This window comes from Petaurus breviceps, unplaced genomic scaffold (assembly GCF_028583685.1).
Source record: "Petaurus breviceps papuanus isolate PSGF00001 unplaced genomic scaffold, PetGlider_PUasm1.0 225, whole genome shotgun sequence".
In the NCBI taxonomy this organism is placed as follows: Eukaryota; Metazoa; Chordata; class Mammalia; order Diprotodontia; family Petauridae; genus Petaurus; species Petaurus breviceps.
The window spans coordinates 13,015,315-13,036,186 of NW_027185889.1; the positions used below are offsets into that span (position 1 = coordinate 13,015,315).

Sequence of the window (20,872 nt, forward strand, 5' to 3'; positions counted from 1 at the left end):
CCATAGCTCAGATCACAGGAGGCTCCATTATATTCCATCTAATGGGGACAGCCTTCACATTATGTTGCCCCCTGCTTTATAGAAAATAGTCCCCTGTCAGACAATATGGAAGGATTTCCTGAATGGTTCAAGACTTTTGGTACCAACCTCCCCCCACCCTCAGGTCCGAGACAGCCAACAAACGAATCCTCTGGTGCCAGCAAGGGCAATGGACCTTGGCAGAATTCAATTCAGTTCAATTCATGATCATATTAAATGTCTACATTGTGCCAGTCATGATGCTAGGTGATGGGGATGGAAAGATAAAAATGAATTGTCTCCACTCTCAAGGATCTTACATTCACTGGGGAAAATAAATACACAGATGAATAAAATCAAAAAATCGGCAAAGTGAATATGCAGTATTTGGGAAAGGAGGGAAGAAGCACTAACCACCCTGAAGAGGGATTGTGAAAGACTTCCTACAAGGGACAACACAAGAGCTGACATTTGAAGAGCTCTGGGGATTCCCAAAGACAGAGGAAGGGAGCAAGAGGACTTCAGTGATTCACAGAGCTGGTGGCCTTGGGCAATTCTGAGTTATCTTAGCCTTTGTCCATTCCAATATCTATAACCTTTTGCTCCACTAGAAATGGGAAAGATTGCTTAGCACATGATCCAGATCTTTTTTTATAGCTCTGATTGTATGGAATTTGTGTTATGACTTAGCATGGGATATCCCTGCCCTGTTCAATCAATTTTTTATTAGAGAGATTTCTCCAGTCTGTGATGAACTAGCCCAGGGAGACATGATTATCCATTTGGCCACAGATGCATGCATAATGGTTCAAGTGCTGGATTTGGAGTCAGGAAGACATGAGATCAAATCCTAATTCAGACACTTACTGACTGTGTTACCTTACACAAATCACTAAACCTCTCTATGCCTCAGTTTCCTATTCTATAAAATGAAGGGTGGGACTTGATGACATTTAGAGTCCCTCTATTTCCAGGGTCTATAATCTTATGATCAACCCATGCTCATCTAGCAATATGTAAAGGAAGTCCTTTCAGCAGACACCAAAACTGTATGTAACATTGTAGTAGACCCTAATGCATCCCTTCCCCATTCCTGTCCCATGCTGGTGGCACCTTGTGAGGTAGTAAGTTCAGTTTGTGCAGGGAATCATAGTGGAGGGAACCAGGACTGACCTACCCTTACCAGTCACTCAGGCACCCAGCCTGGCAACCACCATATGCAATAGGTTTTGCAAGGCCCTCTTTTCTACCCATCCCCATACTGACCAATCTTCACATCTTCTCCAATATTATACCTTCCAAATGAAATCACCTGAAGCTGAGTATGGAATCTTCCAGCCCTGGTGGTCTTGGGGGCCTCTTATTAACCCAAGAAATGTCATGCATTCAAAATGTCCAATAGGTAGTTGACCATGCAGTATTGGAGCTCTGGAGAAAAAATGAGGCTAGATATATAGATCTGGGAGTCGTTGCCATAGAGATGGTAAGTGAACCCATGGGAACTGATGATGTCACCAAGTTACTGTACCAAGAGAACACAAGAGGGTCCAAGAAAGAGTCTTAGGATACATCCATAGTTAAGGGGTAGACTATGGTGATGATGAACAAGCAAGGGAAACTAAGAAGAGGCAGTCAGGCAGATAGGTAAACTGAGAAAAATAAATGTTTTGAAAACCCATAGAGAAGAGAGAAACTAGGATCAGAGGATGGTCAACAGAGTGAAATGCTTCAGAGAGGTCAGAAATGACAGGGACTGAGAAAAGATTCTCAGATTTGGCCAGCAAGGAATTATTGTTATCTTTGGAGAGTACAGTTTCAGGTAAAAAATGAGATGGGAAACCAGATCATAAAGGATTGAAGAATGGGAGGGCAGGAAATGGAGGCAAGGGGAGGTAAGATAGGCTTTTCTAAGAGTCTGGATGTGAGAGGGAGGAGAGATATGGAATAGTAGTTTGGGGGCAAGTAATCTATTTCCAGATTTTTTTACCCTACATATTTAATAAATCCTTTCTCCCTCACAAACAGTACAAAAATATCCAATTCAAAATGATCACACCTGCCTCACAAGACCGTTGTAAGCAAAGCACTTACCTTAAGGTGCTTATAAAAAATTTAATTATCATTACATTGTGGCTATTTTCAATATTTTTGGTCCATACTTGGGATTTCACTGATGCTAGAATTTCTTTTGGGAAGACTTTCTCAATCAATTTAGATCAATAACTGTTTTACTACTTATAGGTTTAGAGAGTTGCTTAGGATATAGAGATGTCAAATGACTTGCCCAAGGACTCAGGCAGTATGTCTGGGGTGGGATTTGAATCAGGTTTTCCTGAGTCCAAAGCTGGCTCACTATTACATCATACTTACTTCCATATTTATCATTGTCATTGTTGTTATTTTATTCTGTTCAACATTTTTAATGGAAATTAGATATTAAAAGTACTGGGATGTAGCTTTTTTGTTATTCTTTCATCTTTAATGTTTTACAAACTATTGCACAGGTAGAAAAAAATGGCTGATTTTGATAATTAAATAAAAGCACTGGAATGTATGCTCATCTTCTATGAGCTCTCTGAAAGCATCTTTGGGACAATTCCAACAGCAGACAGGATCATTCTGGTCCCACATAGTTATGATTCTTTCCAGTAGGTCCCTATAATTTTGGAAGCTTTTCATTCTACATAGTTTGAATATTTAGTATAGAGACATCTATTTAAAAATGCTTTTTCTTAAATGTTTGCAGATCAAAGTTATATCCAGGTAATTATGAGCAATAGTTTTGTCTGTGATTGTTATCACTATTATCATTTCATTCTCATAATTCTCATTCATATAATTTCATTCTCATAGAATGGAGTTCAGGGAAAAAAAATTCCTGGAACAAATCCCTACCTTGCTATTCTTCTTTTATATTTAAAGTTCTGTGGACTATTGCACAGGCAGATAAAATAGCTGCTTTTGGTATCTGAATAAAAATATTAGGATTTGTTTTTTACCCATGGGACCTGATTAGAAGACCAAATGGGTGAAGAGAGAGAGAAGACAAGAGGGTCCAAGACAGAGCCTTGGGATGCACTCATAGTTAGAGGATAGGTGATACACAAGCAAAGAAGAACAAGAAAGGGCCATCGGCAGGTAGGTGAGCTCCCATGGACTCAACTTCTATAGAGCCATTTAAAGCGTCCTCAGTATAACTCTAGAAGTAGGCAGGGTAATGGAGATAGAGACCTCATCCTTTTCCCATACCATCTGCAATTGTTCTGCTTGATTTCTGTCTTTTGAAGGTCTTCATTCCAAACAGCTTAGATGTTCTAAATGTTTGGTCTCCAGATGCAGAATTGTACTACACTGTCTCCACAGTGTTACCATCATCATTTATACATGCAGTTAAGTGGTTCAGTGGAAACAATACTGGGCTTAGAAGCAGGAAATCTGGAGTTCAAATCCTACCTTCATTTATTTGACCATGTTTCCTCTTCTGTAAAATGGGAATAATAATTATGCCTATCTCCCAAGGTCATTATGAGGATCAAATGAAGTAATATTTGTAAAGAACTTTGCAGACCAAAAGTGTATGAATGTGTTTGTGTGTGTATACATACACACACACATATATATGTACATGTATATGAATATGTATGTATACATATATATGTTGTCATTCAGTCATTTCTGACTCTTCATGACCCCATTTGGGGTTTCTTTTGCAAAGCTACTGGAGTGGTTTGCCATTTCCTTCTCCAACTCATTTTACAGATGGGGAAACTGAGGCAAACAGGGTTAAGTGACTTGCCCAGGATCACACACAAATAGGTGTCTGAGGTTGGATTTGAACTCAGAAAGATGAGTCTTCTTGACTCCAGGCCCAGCATTCTATCCAAAGTGCCATCTAGCTGCGATCAGTTGAACTGTCTATCTATACCTACACACACACACACACACACACACACACACACACACACACACACACACACGCAGATGTTATTGTTAGCTATTATTAACACATGATAGCTCTTATTATTATAGTGATCTCCAAATAAATGGGGTCCAAATTACATGGGCTTTGCCTTACTTTGAATCCAGAATTCTTACCTACTTAAAAAGAATAAATGGGATCCAAACCCAAAACAATCTCTCTTTTCAAACTTAACCCTTGACAAGTCCCCGCTGATGATTATGAATACAATATGAGGGAAATAAAAGGTCAGACTAGTATTACCCACCCAGTCTTGACCATTTTTTAGAGGTAGAGATAGTTTGATTTCAGCAACCTGAGGAGATCCCTCCCTGGTGAGAAATTCTCTCTACCAACCAGCATCAGTACTTAGAGACAATAGCTAGGGTAAAACGAGGGGTTAAGTGACTTGTCCAGGGTCACTCAGTCAATAGGAGTCAGAGGCAGGACCTAAGTCATCCTGATCCCCATGTTGGCTCATGTTGCCTCTCATTTCCTTTAATTAGTAACAGCCATTACCACCCAGTGAATAATAAAAATCATCTGATCTTTTTTTTTTTTTCGTCCTGGAATCTGGAGTCATTTCCCTGAGGCCTTTCTCATAAACAAATATCTAGGATGGTATCTAAGAAGGGAAAAGGCTAGTTCCTCATTTCAACAGCTCATCAAGGTTGCTTGCATTCAGCAAGGCAGCAGACGCTGTGTCCGTGGTGGGGCAGGTTACCTGTGGCCAATGCCTGGGCCTGGCAGCTCGTTCTTTGGATCTGAAAACTTTCCCCGGGCTATCAGGAGACACCAGGGCTGGTGGCATGATCTGAGTGTGCCCGCCTGGCAGGTATTTAAGTCAGGGTGGTCAGGGGATAATGTTTCTCCTATTGATAATCTACTATATATAGTCTGAGTCTATTGCTTGGGGCTGTGATTGGATGTGGTTACCTATTATAGACCTATGTTAAGGCTTGGTGAATCATTAACTCGTGTAGCTTGCCTTATGGGACAGAGACAGCTTCTCTCTGCAGTGCTGTAGTGTCCATGTTTGGTTAAGGACCAGCAAGGTAGGTGGATTTCATTTTTTGTGGCCTTGCTATTGTTCTTCTCTGCAAATCCTGAGGGGGAGATCTCTGAGCAATAGCTGAGAAAACCAAATAGATTCTATTGACTTTCAGATTGTCAGAGTCCTGGTTGATTTCACAGAGGCTTGGAAAGGGCCTTGGGGAAGAAGGAGCAACCCTTTCACCTGAGCCCCACGCCCCTGAGCCTGATCCGTGATTTATTTTCTAATAGGCCCATATGACCCTTCTGGGGGCAAAAGATGGAGGATTCTCCAGAAGCCATGTAGCAACAGCATCATAGCTCTTGCATAAGAAGGTAGTATCATCTTGTGGCAGAGTCATAGAGCTGAAATCAATGTTAAGGCTCATACAGCTGAACCTCCTCCTTTTTACAAAGATGGAAACTGAGGTCTAAAGAGATGGAATGAATGGCCCCGGGGGAAAATGAGGGGTTAAGTGACTTGTCCAGGGTCATTCAGTCAATAGGAGTCAGAGGCAGGACCTAAGTCATCCTGATCCCCAGGCTGGCTCATGCTGCCTCTGATTTTCCTTTAATTAGTAAAAGCCATTACCACCCAGTGAATAATAAAAATCATCTGATATTTTTTTTTTAAGTCCTGGAATCTGGAGTCTAGTGGGTGTCTGGAACAAGATTTGAATCAAGGTCTTTCTGGCCTAATGCTCTTCTCTGTCTACTACAGAGGGTCTAACTGACTTGTTCTACACCTACAAATACTGTGTCAGAGACAGGACATGGAACCAGGTGCACTGACTCCAAAGGCAGTACCCCTTTCATTATGACATGATGCATTCCAGTCTAAGCAGCTTGAGAGTAAGACGGATTTCTAGGGATCCAGGGGAAATAGAGGAGTAACTGGTTTTTGTTGCTGTTCAATCGTTTTTTCGGTTGTGTCTGACTCTTCATGACCTCATTTGGGGTTTTCTTGGCAAAAATACTTCTGTGGTTTGCCATTTCCTCCTCCAGCTCATATGACAGATGAGGAAACTGAGGCAAACAGGGTTAAGTGACTTGTCCTGAGTCATACAGTTATTAAGTATCTGAGACCAGATTTAAATTCAGGTCTTCCTTTCTCCAGGCCCAGTGCTCCACATGCCTACTGCACCAGTGGATGTAATATCTCAGCTTTTGGGGGTAGGGGGCACCATGATTTCGATGATGTGCAGAACTCCCCTAAATCAATCAACAAAACTGGTTCATTACCCACTATGTGCCAGTCCCTGTAGATGCAAAAACAAAAATAAAATTTCCTTGCCCTCAGGAAGGTTCTAGTCTAAGAAAAATTTAAAACTTCCTTCACTGATACAGATCAATGTCTTATCCAGAAATTAGAGATTTTCTTAAATTTTTCACACTCTCAACCCTTATTAGCACTTCTTAAACAGTTTAGGAAGCAGAAGGGCATCAAGAGACAGGGACAGCTAGATGGCACAGTGGGTAAAGTCAGGAAGACTCCACAGTTCAAATCCAGCCTCAGACACTTATAAGCTGTGTGACCCTGGGCAAGTCACTTAACCCTGTTTGCCTCCGTTTCCTCATCTGTAAGATGAAGAGGTTGCACTCAGTAGTCTTTAAGGTCCCTTCCGGCTTGGAAAAGTCTGTAATCTAAATTCTTTACAATATATCATCAACATCCCAAAGCATCACCTTCTCTTCTCTCCAGTAAAGAGAAGGATTTTGTCTGGACTTAGAATCCCAAATCCTAGGTTCTAGTCATAGCTCGGCCACTTGCTTAGGCCTGGGGAAAATCATTCAGCCTATCTGAGCCTCAGTTTCCCCCTCTTTTAATAATGGGGATGGACCCAATAATCCCCTCATAGGATTTTAGACAAAGTGGGAAAGGATCTGAGGGATCATCTGGTCCAGTCTCCTCATTTTTCAGATGAAGATGTAGAAACCCTAAGAGATAAAATAACATGTCCAAAGTCAGCAGTCACTGGCTAAGCTGAGATTCAAACACTGGTCCCTCTAACCCCAAAATCAGCATACTTTAGACTGTATTCCCAGGGCTAAGACTCAACATCTAGGTTGTTGTATTGTGTGCTTGTTTGTTTGTTTTTTTCTATACACAATAACCACTCCCTTAAAGGCAAAAATAGATGGTTAAGACAAGCCCAGGCACTCAGGCTATCAGCACACCTATTTGTTAAACAAATTTGGAAAAGCAAAACTAAACATGACATGAAGCCTAAATAAATAAGCCCAGTGCCTTTGGCATTGTTCATGTGGAGAATGTGGACAAGCAGACAAAGAAGGAAAAGAATAAAGTTTCTGGAGAGGCAATCCACGGGAAAGTACTTTCTGTCTCAAGTCCAGTTACTTCTTCAGAGAGAGAACAGAGTCTTTTCCCATCTCCTAATGAAATCATCAAGTTTTCAAAAACTAATATTTGCACACTCTGTGTGTTTCTTTGAATAGTTGGAATGGGAAGAAGTTGCTGTGATTTTCAATTTCCCCTTCAGGAACTGTGTGGGTACAAATGAAAAATATGGGATATGAATTTTTTAGCCTTCTTTGTTTCCCCGCTCTTATCCACCAAAAGGTATTGTGATGTGTGCGTGTGTGTGTAGATGTATGTAGATAAATGTATATATTCAGATACAGGCACATATGTATCTGTATATGGAAGCTAGGTGGCGCCATAGTGCACAGAGCACCAGGCCTGGAGTCAGGAAGACTCCTCTTCCTATGTTCAAATCTGGCCTCAGACACTTAACTAGCTGTGTGACCCTGGGAAAGTCACTTAACCCTGTTTGTCTCAGTTTTCTCTTATGTAAAATGAGCTGGAGAAGGAAATGGCAAACCACTCCAGTATCTCTGCCAAGAAAACCCCAAATGGGGTCATGAAGAGTCAGACATGACTAAAACAACTTAACAACATATACCTATATGTACCTTTGTGTGGATACCATATAGGCATGTATGTATATACATGTGTATATACCTATTTGTATACATATATATATATAGATACGTATGTATGCATATGTATATATCCAATAAACATTTATCAAACTACAATATATTCCAGGCACTGTGCTAAGTGCTAGGGATAGAGTTAAAAAAAAGAGATAGTCCCTGCCCTCAAAGAGCTTACTGGTGGCAGAGGGTGGGGGATGGGGGGCAGCACACAAAAAGGAATCAGGAAAGGTCAGGGGGAATACCAGGGACATGTGGAGCTGAAACCAGGCAGAGCATGTAGGTTTACATACATCTGTGTGTATAATGTACATATGTTTGCATACAAATTCACACTATATGTGCACGTTTAAAATCCGAGATCAGAAATTCTTTCAAAGTCAGTCCTCAACTCAGAACATGAAAATGCAAACTTAGCAATAGGAATTTTAGGCTTTTAAACAAGAAGACTTCAGTAAACTAGTAAACTATACTCACTGTTTAAATCATGCAATGATACTTTATCTGTCATTTTCTTCTATCTGAATTATATCTGCAAACTATGAAGCAGAAAGGGAGAAAAAGCCTTCTTGAGCTGGTAAAATAGGCGCCACTAAGCATGTATTCTAAAGGCTTTAGTTGTTGTTGAATTGTTTTGGCCATTTCAAACTTGCATCTGTAAAACGAGAGAATTTAACTAGGTGATTTCCAAGGTTCCTTTCAGCTCTAAATCTACAGTCCTATGTTCTGCAGGGTGGGGACCCCGAATAGCCCTGAGGCTTCAGGTTCCCCAGCCCTGTTTATACACCAAAGGGGGGGAAGCAATAGCAGATTTTTTGAGCCATCTATAGGGGCTCACTTCATCCCATGCAGGGCTAGATATAACTAAGAATTGACTCTTGGAATAATTTTTATCTTCTTTAAATTTTTTCTATGCACCATTCTGTTTTTTTTTTTTTTTGACATGGTGGTACAACAGAAATGGTAAAGCCATTTCAAAAATGCCCTGAACTCAACTTTGCTTTGTGAACAGGATATATGCCTCTTCCTAGATTGGCTGGCGGTTAAGTGAATGACTTAGTAAATAATGATCATCGGAAACAGATCTCTAATTACACAAGATGAAGAACATCTGCTGACCTGGTTGGGGGGGGGGCTCTATTCACACTATTTTCCTAAAATCAGAATTGATAAGATCTCAGATGTGTTCAAACATGTTTTTCATCATAATCTCTAAAGCCCCCCATAAGGAAGCTTCCTGGCTCTTTTGTTTGTGTGTCCCTGAGATACACTGGTGAGGGGAGGGTGTACTGCATAAAAACAAAAACCCACAACATCCGAACCCAAGGGAAATTAAACGCATCTTTATTCATTTACAGTGGAATCATCAGCAATAGGAGTTCCAAGAAGCCTCCTAAATATCTTTATAAAATTTTTTTAAGCTTTGTTCTTAGAAATAGGAAGGAATGTAACATAGGCAGTAAATAAATTTGAATAACCATAGAATTTAGATCAAAATGGTGGGATCTCAAAAGTTAATTATGGTGGTGGTGTTTTTTATTGCGATGGTAATCTTACTATTTGTCTTTCCATCTAGCACTGATGGTGAATCAGAAATTCCAGGCGTCCCCATTTCCCCTAATCTGACTCTCCATTATTGACAACAGATTCCAAGATCTTGGTCCATCTTGTTAAAAAAAAAAATGCAACAGCATTCTCCTGACAATGACCTGGAACCAAATGAAGGAGTTCACTTGAACATGGAAAAAGAGAAGGCAGATCACAGTGGAAGTTCTTCAGAGAACAGTGTTTTAGAGAGCATCCCGTGGGCTCCCTCTGAAAATGTGGGTTTTGCCTCTAGGCAGGACAAAGAGACTTCCAATATACGGATTCAGAGAAGAGGTCATCAGGGTCCTCTTAACAAGTCTCCAAAGAGTCCCTCAGCAGAGCATGGCAGTGGTCAGGGAAGCCTCTTCCAATTTGATAGGCAAGCACCCGGCCGGATTTCAACTTCTCCCACCTTGAGGAGGCTCAGAAGCAGCACCTCTCAGCTTCCCCCTCATCAGGACCCTTTGGAAACATCTAACTGGGGAAACTGGAAGGGTGCCCTGGGTTCTCTGAGCTCCTTTTATGAAAGTCTTCCCAGAAGCCCCAAGGCTTGTTCTCAGTCTCTGTCATCCTTGAACCTCAGTCCCAAAGCAACTTCACACTTGCAAACAACAATGACATCGTTCAATTTTACAAACTCAAAAACCAGTTGTCCATGTCCGGTGAACAGCCTTGTAGACAGTCGTGCTTGCCCTGGGCCACAGACCAACAATATGGCCCCCTCCAACCATGCTTCTCTACCTGAGAAAGAACATCAGCCTCAGTTTGGATCTATGACCCATGACAAATGGAATCAGGTAAATCAGCTTGAGACAAAAGGTATTTTGCCTCTTCCTTGAAAACTGCTCAGATTTAAATAAGGCCCATATCTAATTCCTGGAGCTTCACTCAATGATTCACTGCCCCTGGGCAGACCCTAACTATGCCCCTTTCCAGGGGGCAGCATACTCAACAAACATGCATTATATACATGTTAGATGCCAGGCACTGTGCTAGAATATAGTGGAAAGCATACTGCATTTGTACTCAGAGGACCTGGCTTCAAAACCTGTCCCTGTTAGTACCTGGATAATATGGAGATAAGCCTTTCATTTCTCAGAGCTCTATTCCTCACCTGTAAAAAAAAAAAAAAAAAACAGGTCGAACTAGATCAGCTCGAAGGTCCCTTCCAGACCTAAGCCTATGGTTCCATGATTCCATTCTTCTGGGAAGCAAAGAGGGTTCAAACACATATGTTTTTAGGAGTACACAGGAGGAACAGTCCACTTTTTTGAAAGGGAGGGGAGGTGTGGTACAATACCAATATCAGAGAAAGCAGAAAGACCCCAGCAAGAAGAGGTGCCATTAGGTCTAGACTTCTGCTCTTAGATTTTAATGGTTCCCAGGAGTCCATGGTTGTCCTGACCTGCCCAGTGACATAGCGGGTCCTAAGCCATGAACCAGCCTTACCTAAAGTCTGTAGTATTTTGCTGAAGTAAGTGGCACCAAAGTACATAAAGTACACTACCTGGAGTCAGGAAAACTCATCTTGCTGAGTTCAAATCTGGCCTCAAACAGATTTCTCAGACCCTGGGAAAGTCACTTAAATCTGTTTGCCTCAGTTTCCTCATCTATAAAATGAACTTGAGAAGGAAAGGGCAAACCACTCCAGTATCTTTGTCAAGAAAATCCCAAATGGGGGCGCGGCTAGGTGGCACAGTGAGTAAAGTGCCGGCCCCAGAGTCAGGAGGACCGGAGTTCGGTTCCGGCCTCAGACACTTAACACCCACACCAATGCGCTATTAATGACGAGATCGGAAGAGCGTCGTTAGTACAAGTTACTAAACCCCCAACCCCCCCCAAAAGAAAAAAAAAAAAAAAATCCCAAATGGGGTCACAGAGAACTGGATATGAATGAACAAGAAGACAAACATGGAAATTCACATCGGGTTGGGGACATCCATTTGTACCTCGATAGAACTGGGGAGCAACAAGTGACAAACATGTATTTATTTTTTAAAAACATTGTCTACTGGTCATTGCACTAAATATAAGCAGTGAAGTCCCCCCCCCCTCCTGAAGTAGTTTCTATTCTGTTGGGAGTGAGAGTGGAGCACCACACCAGGTACACAAAGACACAAAGGAATTACTGGGGTTGGATACATCAGGACAAGGCTTATGCCAAAGTCACAGCTGAGCGGAGTCAAGATGGGGATTTAACGAGGTAGAGATCAGGAGAGAAGAATCTCAAGGGAGGCAGTACATTGTAATGGAAAACACATTGACTTTTGATTCAGAGAACCTGGGTTCAAATGCTGCCTCTGGCGTTGAGGATTATTTATGCACCTTGGGCAGGTCACTTAACCTGAGTGGCCCTTGCTTTCCACCTCTATGCAATCAGGTGGTTGTACTAGACAGTCCCTGAGGTTTCTTTTAGTTCTGAATCTGTGATCCTTGAGGGCAGGAAATGTTTGTTTGTTTGTTTTCTTCCTAAATACAAATAGTACCTAGTATGCAGTAGGTGCTAAATAAATGCTTGCTGTTTGATTGGTTGTGGGTCAGAAATGGAATGACATGCATGGGAACAACAGTCAGCCTAGTTTGACTGGAATGCAAGTTAGAAGAGAGAAGTTATGAAATAAGACAGTCAACATAGTCTGGAACCAGACTGGGAAGCCTTTTAATGCCACAGAAATGATTTTATTTCCTCCTAGTGCTAACTGGGAATCACTGAAGCTTACTGAGCTTCGGTAACATAGTGACATTGTCATACCTGAGCGTTAGAAATAGGCTTAAAAAAAACTTTTTTGAAAATTCCAACTCTAACCAAAATCTGGACTCAATAATTCTGGTTGAGGGGAATGTGGTTTTTCTTTCAAAATACCTACTTCATAATCTAGATGACTAAATTTGATTAAAACTAGCATTTCCTTTTCATTTTAGGGAGAAGAATCTTACCAGTCCAGGTGTGTACATATTTATTTTTCCTTTCCTATATAAATTGTCAATTATTGTTTTGTTTCTGATGTTTCTTTTGAAATGACGTGGAGTTTTAAAATTTCAATTTCGCTGAGGTGTACAAATCATGCAACTAATAAGCATCTGCTGTGTACCAATGCCCACGCCAAGCTCTTATTCCACGTGATCTTCACAACATGCTGGGAGGTAGATGCTGTTATTATCCTCATTTTACAGTAGAGGAAACTGAAGTGCATGGAAGCTAATTGACTTGCCCAGGGTCACACAACTAGTAAATGTCTGAGGATTTGATATCTCCTTTCCTGACTAGAGAGAGTCCCAGCACTCTATCCACCGAGTCTTCCAGCTGTCAAAGATGGGGGAAAGGCTGTAAAAAAATATTGTGATACCATTTCCTAAGTCTTGGTCTCCATGAAAGTGGAAACAGGTAGCTCATTATAAACGGTAGAAGTTTATTTTGAAAGTTAAATCATTACCTGTGCTTGTAGGTGGGGATTTATGTCCCACATGCCTGTCTATTGGCAGACAGATGCTGTCACTGACTTAGCTTTAACTACTCTGGCTTAATTTCGACACCCCGAGTGGAGGGGCTTATTGGTTTAAAAAAACAAAATGTGCAAAGACATCAAAGGATACTTTGATATCTCTGTGGTTGGAAGACTGGTGGTGTCCAGTGGAAGGATAGAGTATTGGACTTGCTGATATAAATCCAAAGATTTAGAGTCAGAAACAACTTCCCCATTATTGGGCCAACCTCCTCATCTTACACACAAAACACCCTGTAAACCTAAAGTATTATGTGCAGTAAGTGTCTCTTATTATCTCATCAATCTGGTAACTCCCCACCTATGACTTCTTATACTGTACAATTCTTGTCCCCCATGGTGCTAGAGACCTTTCCCTAGGACTCTGTGGCTTCAAACCCAAATAGAACTGGTCCCACAGAGGCATATTGACTTAGAAAACCACAAATTAACATTGTCTACATTATATTTAATTTTACTTTTTGGATTTGGGTTTTTTTTTTGTTTTTTGGGTTCTTTTTGTTTTTTGGAGGGGGGAAGGTAGGGTAATTGGGTTTGTGACTTGCCCAAGGTCACATGGCTAGTTTTTTGTGTTAAGTGTCTGAGGCCAGATTTGAACTCAGGTCCTCCTGACTCCAGGGCCAATGCTCTATTGACTATACCACCTAGCTGCCCCATTTTTTTATTTTTTACTTATTTTGTTAAACATACTCCCCTGACATTGTAAGAAGCCATGAGCTTGACACCTGTGCCTTGGTCAGATCAATATCTTAAAGTTAATAATGTTACCATAACACTCAGGCTGACCTCTGTGACTCTTCCTTCTACCTTGCTGACTCCTCTACCTCAGTATATAATGCCTCTTTTTCCTGTATAAGGTTGTATGTGATTAATCATTAGTAATTCGCAGTAGTGAATGCTAGATGGTATAGTGGATAGGGCACTGGGATTGGAATTAGGAAGACTCTGCTTCCTGAGTTCAAATCTGGCCTCAAGACACTAATTGTGTGACCCTAGACAAGTCACTTAACCTGACTGGCCTCAATGTCCCCATCTGTAAAGTGATCTGGAAAAGGAAATGGCAAATCACTTCCCTATCCCTGCCAAGAAAACCACAAAGAGGGTCACAAAAAGTCAGACACAACTGAAAAGACTGAATAACAACAAAATGCCATGAGGTAGGCCCCTTACATCCACTGTGTGCTGGCCCATCATTGCACTCTGGACAACTCATACTTTTTAATCTTCACGTGTCTTATCCTGCTCCAATTTTTCATCTGTAACTATAATGGTATTACCAGGAAAATACTGGCATTGGGACATTTTTATGTTTTGTTGTTGTGAGGAATAGTTTGGAATACTTAAAAGCATCATCCAGTTTCCCAGATGCAATCCAGCCCCTTCTTGCTTCTTTTCAAATCTGAATGCAGTTCTTTGGTCACTATGCCACCATCCAGGGACAGAGTGCACTCTGGGCAATGTGCTCTTCATCATCTAGTTGGGTCATTTTTCCGGGTGAAGGGCTAGAAATATGTATTTACAAAAGACATTCTGAGGCTAAGCATGGAGGTGCCTGTCCATAATCCCTGCAGTTGGGGAGGCTAAAGTTGGTCTCCATTGAGTGAGTTCTAGAATTCTGAGCTGCACAATCAGGCAAAAGCTATTGTATATCTACACTAAGTCTGGCACCAATATAGTAAGCCCCTGAGAGTGGGATGTCACCAGGCTCCCTAAGGAGGGATATCAGAAACTGAGCAGATCAAAACTTTTGTGCCAATTGGCATCAGGGTCAGATCCATGAGTGGTTATTATACTCCCAGCCTCGGTGAGATAGGAAGACCCTGCCTCTAAGTAAGTACAGAAGTAAATAAATGAGATTCCAAGTAGAAACATAAATGGAGCAAGACGGACCTATTAAGCACCTATGCTCCATTGCATTCTTCTTATGCTAATATAATGAATGAAATCATCTCTATTCAATAGGATTTAAAATAGGGAAGACCACATGTACGTACTGTATATGAGTCTACATTAAATATATAAGGAGAACTAATACAAATAAATACAAAGGCAAACTGCTGGTCTCACTGCTTCTTTTCACATCCAAAAGAGCATTTGTATATATCCTCTGCTCTCAAAAAGGTCATGCCCACAGGGCCTTGGTGGAAATACGGGGAAGGAGGAGATAAATCGACAGAGAGGGAAACCATCTCTAAATCATAACATACCAGAACTAGAAGGGGCCTCAAAGATTATCTAATGCAACCTTTTCAATCTAACAAGGAGGCAAGACTATGTTGGACCTTTCATTTATTCATTCAGCAAGCATTCATTAGACACCTTTAGCAGAATCTCAACACTACGATAATTTGTTTGCTGAATCTACCATCTAATAGTAAATACACTAGTCTTCATTAAGCACCTACTATGTGTCAAGTGCTGTGCTGGGTTCTGAGAATCCAAAAACATAAATGAAGCAGTCCTTGCCCTTGAGCTTACAGTCTGTTAGGGCAACAGCATATAAACGCAAATTAAATAACTCCAGAGGCAAAGCTAAACCAAGGAGAATCTACAAAAGAGAGCTCAACTTTATTGGAGACACAGCGCTGGTCTGACTTTCTTTTCTTTGCCTTTGTCACCCAAGAGGAATTGGGACCATTGACATGGTTTCTTGCCCCTAAATTAGTGCCAACAGTTGAGAAAGGCCTCTCTCCCTGCATGTTAGTATTTTATTAACCCCAGCAGTTTCCTGGTTCCTCTTAGCACCTTTTACCCCAAGCACTTGTCTAAACACTTGTTATTGTTCATTTGTTTTCAGTTGTGTCTGACATTTTGTGACCCCAGTAGTTTTCTTGACAAAGAAACTGGAGTGGTTTGCCATTTCTTCTCCAGCTCATTTTACAGGTGAGGAAACTGAGGCAAATGGGTTTAAGAGACTTGCTCAGAGTCACACAGCTAGTAAGTGTCTGAGGCCAGATTTGAACTCATGAAGATGAGTCTTTTGAATTCCAGGTCCAGACCTTTATGTACTTACTGTGGCACCACCTACCTGCCCCTGTCTTAACACTGGGCTCCACCATTGTTCTCATGGTTGAGTAGGATCCTCTGGATTTGAAATGGTGACGTTTCACATCCAGTAGAATATGACTTCCTTGAGGTCAGCGATGGCATCGCTTTTAAAGTTGATTTCCTAAAACTTGGCATGGTGCCTGGCACACACAGTAGGTGCTTTTTGAATCGAGAGGAAGACTTAAAGATGATTTTTAGAGCCCATGGGTCTGAACATCAATTCAAGAACCATTTGTCAAGCAACTAACACCAGAGTGATTTTGCTTTGCTTTGCTCTTGTTATCCAGAAAGGATTAGGATTGACAACACTTGTTTTTTGGAACCATGACCCCTTTCTGTACCCTCTCTCTCCTCAGTATCCTCATTTTCCCTTCTCCAGGGCCTAGTTTCATGCTTTCTCTCTACTCTCTCTCAAAAAAAAAAAAAAGATCTGCTCTCAAAGAGGCAAAGTGACATAGAAGTGACTTAGAAGAAGAACCTGGATTCAAATCCTACCTTAGATACTTTTTGCTGTCAAATCTCTTGATCTCTCTGGACCTCAGTTTCCTCATCTGTAAAATTAAGGGCCCCTAAGGCTCCTTCTAGTTCTAAACATATGATCTTGTGAAAAAATAAGGCACAAAGACTAATAAGCCTTTAAAGCATGCATTCTTTTTTATTGTTTTAGCACTCTACCCCCAGGTTATTTGCATTTTAGAGAGGAGCAGAGTTTTTTTTTTTTTTAAGCAATCAGCGTTAAGTAACTTGCTCAAGGTTAAGTAACTTGCTCAAGATTACACAGCCAGTTATTTCTGGGTGTGGTGCTAAGTATCTGAGCCTGGATTTGATCCCCAGGTCATCCCAACACTGGAGCCCATGCTCTTACTCGCTGTGCTACCTGGCCGCCCCAAGGAGCAAAGTTTTAAGCCAAAACAATGAAGCAAAATTGAGGGACAAAGTTTTCAGCCAAAGGAATAAAGCAGTATCAGGGGAATTTGGTGCATCAGTCAGGCAATGGGGGAGAGATTAGGGAGCAAGCCCTTTGGATAATAGTATTAATAGCTCACATTTATATAATTCTATAAGATTTTCTAAGCACTTTAAAATTTTAATTCATTTTACCCTCACAACCACCCTCCAAGGCAGGTGCTATTATTACCATCATTTTATAGAGGCGGGATTTTAACCCAAATTCTCAGCTCCATCCTGCATGTCACATTGCCTCTTTGAGAGTAGATTTCTTTAGAGAGGGGATACAGAAAGCATGAAGAAACTAGGAGCTGGGGAAGGTAAAGGTCCTCAGATAGACAGAGGCTAAATGACCTGCCTAGATCACATAGCTAGTAAGTGTCTAAGGCAAGATTTGAACTCTGATCTTTCTGAAGTCAGGTCGAATGTTCTTCCCATTTTACCACCTGTTCTTCAATCCTTTCAGTAATGTCTAATTCTTTGTGACCTGATTTGGGGTTTTCTTGGCAAAGATCCTGGAGTGATTTGCTATTTCCTTCTCCAGTTCATTTTACAGGTGAAGAAACTGAGGCAAACAGGGTTAAGTGACTTGACCAGGGTCACACTGCTAGTAAGTGTCTGAGGCCAGAATTGGCCTTGGGTTCTGCTGACTATGGGCCCAGTGTTCTATCAACTGTTCTTCCTAGCTGCCCATTTCACCACCCAGCTGCCTAAAATTGTAGCTCAGTGGCCAAGGTTACTCCCTCCTAAAGCCTGCCCTACAGTGTGTGTAAGAAGAGACAACACTCAGCAGGTTTCTATGAAAATACTCAGAAAGAAATGAAGACAAAAACCAAATGTATGCAAATAAGCAGCTGGAGAAACATTGCCTTGAAATACACAAGAAGGGGTATTGGAAGCCACTAAAGAAGTAAGATAGCCCAATCAAGGTCATGGGCAAATGGCCTTTGAGGCATCTTCTAATCTCACCTTTGCAAAAGATAACACTGATTCTTTCCCTAAACCATAATGGAGTAATCAGATTTTCTTCCCTCAAAGAAACATTCAGAAAAATATTAGTGACTTTATGCTGACTTGTTTTGTATTGTTTAAAGGAAAAAAACAAAACATCTTAGCTCAGGTGATAAATTGATCTGGGCAACCGGCACTTTGCCCCACAACAGAACACTTAGAAGAAATTTATTTATTTATTCATTGCCTTTTGGAGGGCAGTTGGGGTTAAGTGACTTGCCCAAAGTCACACGGCTAGTAATTGTGTCAAGTGTCTGAGGTCAGATTTGAACTCAGGTCCTCCTGACTCCAGGGCTGGTGCTCTATTCACTGTGCCACCTAGCTGCCCCTCTTAGAAGAAATTTAAAGGACAGAGATGAGATGATGAATCCATCAGCTGAGTTCAGATGCTGACTGATTTCCAAGGGATTATAACCTAGTCACTTCCTCTTTTTCTTTCTCCCACAGAGAAAATCCCCAACCCTCCTGCCCTCTTGCTCAGGGTTTCTTCTGCCCTCCCTTCTTTTCCTGCCAACCAGTAACTCTCCAGCCCACAAGAGAGAAATAATAATCCCAGGATTTGCTACCTTTCTTCCCTTTGAATGCACAAAAGAGCAACACTTGACAAAGCTTCTCTAGTAGAGTGGAAAAGCATGAACCCTAAATGCCAAGGATTGGATGGCCTCCAGGAGCCCCAGCCAACCCTAGGATTCTAGCCCTCAACCCAACCCAATAAATTACCAAATTATCTCTGCCATTCTATGGAATTCGTCTTAATTACTTCTTAGATGATTTTTATATCATAAATTATGAAGTTAAATTGAGGATGAATTTTCCACTGGGTACCAAAACTGCTAGAAATGCCTCAGCTCTTTCTAACAATTAATCCACAGCCAAGAAACCAATATGTAGACACAACATGAACATTTAAGGCTCCGTCCAGCTCTAAATCATCCTACTTGCCGTTCCCTTTTTTCCTATTCCTTTTCCTCTTTTTCTTTACTGTGGTCACTCACAGTTGTAGAGGGGCAAAATTAGGCTCTACTTGAGAAAAGTCTTAGCATTGAGCACTATAAAAAAGTGGCACGAGCTGAAGGAAGGGAGGTCCCCATCACTGGAGGTTTACAAGCAAGAAGTTGGATGAATTCTTGCCAAGTATGTCTTAGAAGGGAATTTTGGTCAGATATAGAGTTTACTAGAAGACCATTGAGGTCCCTAACTGTATCACAGGGTCATATATCAAGAGCTAAAAGGGACTTTGGAGGACATTATTATTCCTCATTTTCGATGAGAACACTGAAGAGCAGAGAGGTTAAGCAATTTGCTGTGGGTCATACAAGTAGTGAATATCTAAGACACTATTTGAATACACAAATATATGCACATAGTATATACTTGCATATATATGCATATGTATAAATAAAATGCACATACATACATCATGCATATACATATATGTGTAGGCACATATACACAACCCCCAACCTTTTCATCTTTCTTCTAAATTCCATACCCATGTCCTCAATGGCTTGCTTGCAAGACTTCTTATCTAGATATCCCACAATCACCTTAAACTCAACATTTCCAAAACTGGAAATCATCTCTCCCTCTAAGTTTCCTTCTTCTTACTTCATTATTTTCATCTATGGCAACACCATTCTCTTCCCTCCCACTCACTTCTCATATCCAATCTCCGACCCAATCCTATTGACTCTGACTCAGGCATATCTCTCATACCCATCCCTTCCTCTCAATTCCCAAAGCCACCACCATAATAGAGATCTCTCTTACCACCCACCTATATCCTAATAGCCTCCTAGCAGGTCTTCCTGCCTCCATCCTTCCCAGACAACCCACCTTTCACCCCACCTAAATGCTCTAAAGTCTCCAATAGCTCTGGTCTGCCATCTCCATAAAGTTCTTTTTGGTCACTCAAATCCCTTCAGCATCTGGTACCATCCCACAGTTAGAGCCTTATCTTAAATTACTCCCCTCCATATAAACTCTATGCTTCAGTCAAACTGTGCTATTCTCTGACTCTCAAATGTGTCATGTTTGCTTATGCCCCTGTGCCTTTGCTCAGTCTATTATTTGTACACTAAATAGGCATAATATGTATGCAATATAATAATATAGGAAGACTACTGGCTTTGATTCAGAAAACCTCAGTTAAGATCCTGGCTCTTCCATTGCCAGTGTAATTCTTGGGTAAATCATTTTAACTATAGGAGATTCAATTTCCTCATCTACAAAATAATCTCTTAGATCCCTTCTAACACCAGATCTGTGGTTCTAAGGAGCTTGGGCTCTATGGCTCCTACAATCCCTTTTAACTCTATATCCAAGATCTGCCAACAATCTTTTTGCCTACCACTGGGCAAGTTTCTCAAACTCTCTGGGACTTAGTTTCCTCATCTGTAAAATGAGATGTCCAGACTAGATTACCTCTGAGGTCTTTGCCAACTCTAAATCTTTGATCCTATCATCCTTCTCTTCATCAGGTGAATCCTCATTCATCACTCAAAGACCAATTCAAACGGTACCTAGTCCATGAAGATTTCCTTAATCTCCCCACTTGGTAATGCCTTTTCTACTGAGAGTTCACATAGCACATAACTAGCCAAAGAGCATAGTCACTTTTTTCCTGCCTTCACGTATTTATTGCATAATACTGTCTTGTAGCAATTTCTGTTGGTGGTTCAATCCCTCCTCCTCCCTCCACTGGACTCTAGATCTATGAGAGTGGAAACATTTATTCCTAGACTCTGTATCTCATTCAACACTTAGCATAGTATTTTTCACTATTTAATAATATTTGTTGAATGATGGC

At 41.1% G+C, this 20,872-nt stretch overlaps 1 protein-coding gene across 4 annotated transcripts in view; it reads left to right on the forward strand.

Moving 5' to 3' along the window:
- Positions 1 to 4,527: 4,527 nt before the first annotated feature.
- PLEKHG7 (pleckstrin homology and RhoGEF domain containing G7) overlaps positions 4,528 to 20,872 on the forward strand; it is an 86,418-nt gene continuing 70,073 nt past the window's right edge. For all 4 annotated transcript variants that reach the window (XM_069095150.1, XM_069095152.1, XM_069095153.1 and 1 more), the window contains exons 1-3: positions 4,528 to 4,811; positions 9,543 to 10,350; positions 12,476 to 12,498. In XM_069095150.1, coding sequence (XP_068951251.1) covers positions 9,649 to 10,350; positions 12,476 to 12,498 — 725 coding nt within the window. In that variant the 5' untranslated portion in view covers positions 4,528 to 4,811; positions 9,543 to 9,648. The remainder of the gene's footprint in view (positions 4,812 to 9,542; positions 10,351 to 12,475; positions 12,499 to 20,872) is intronic.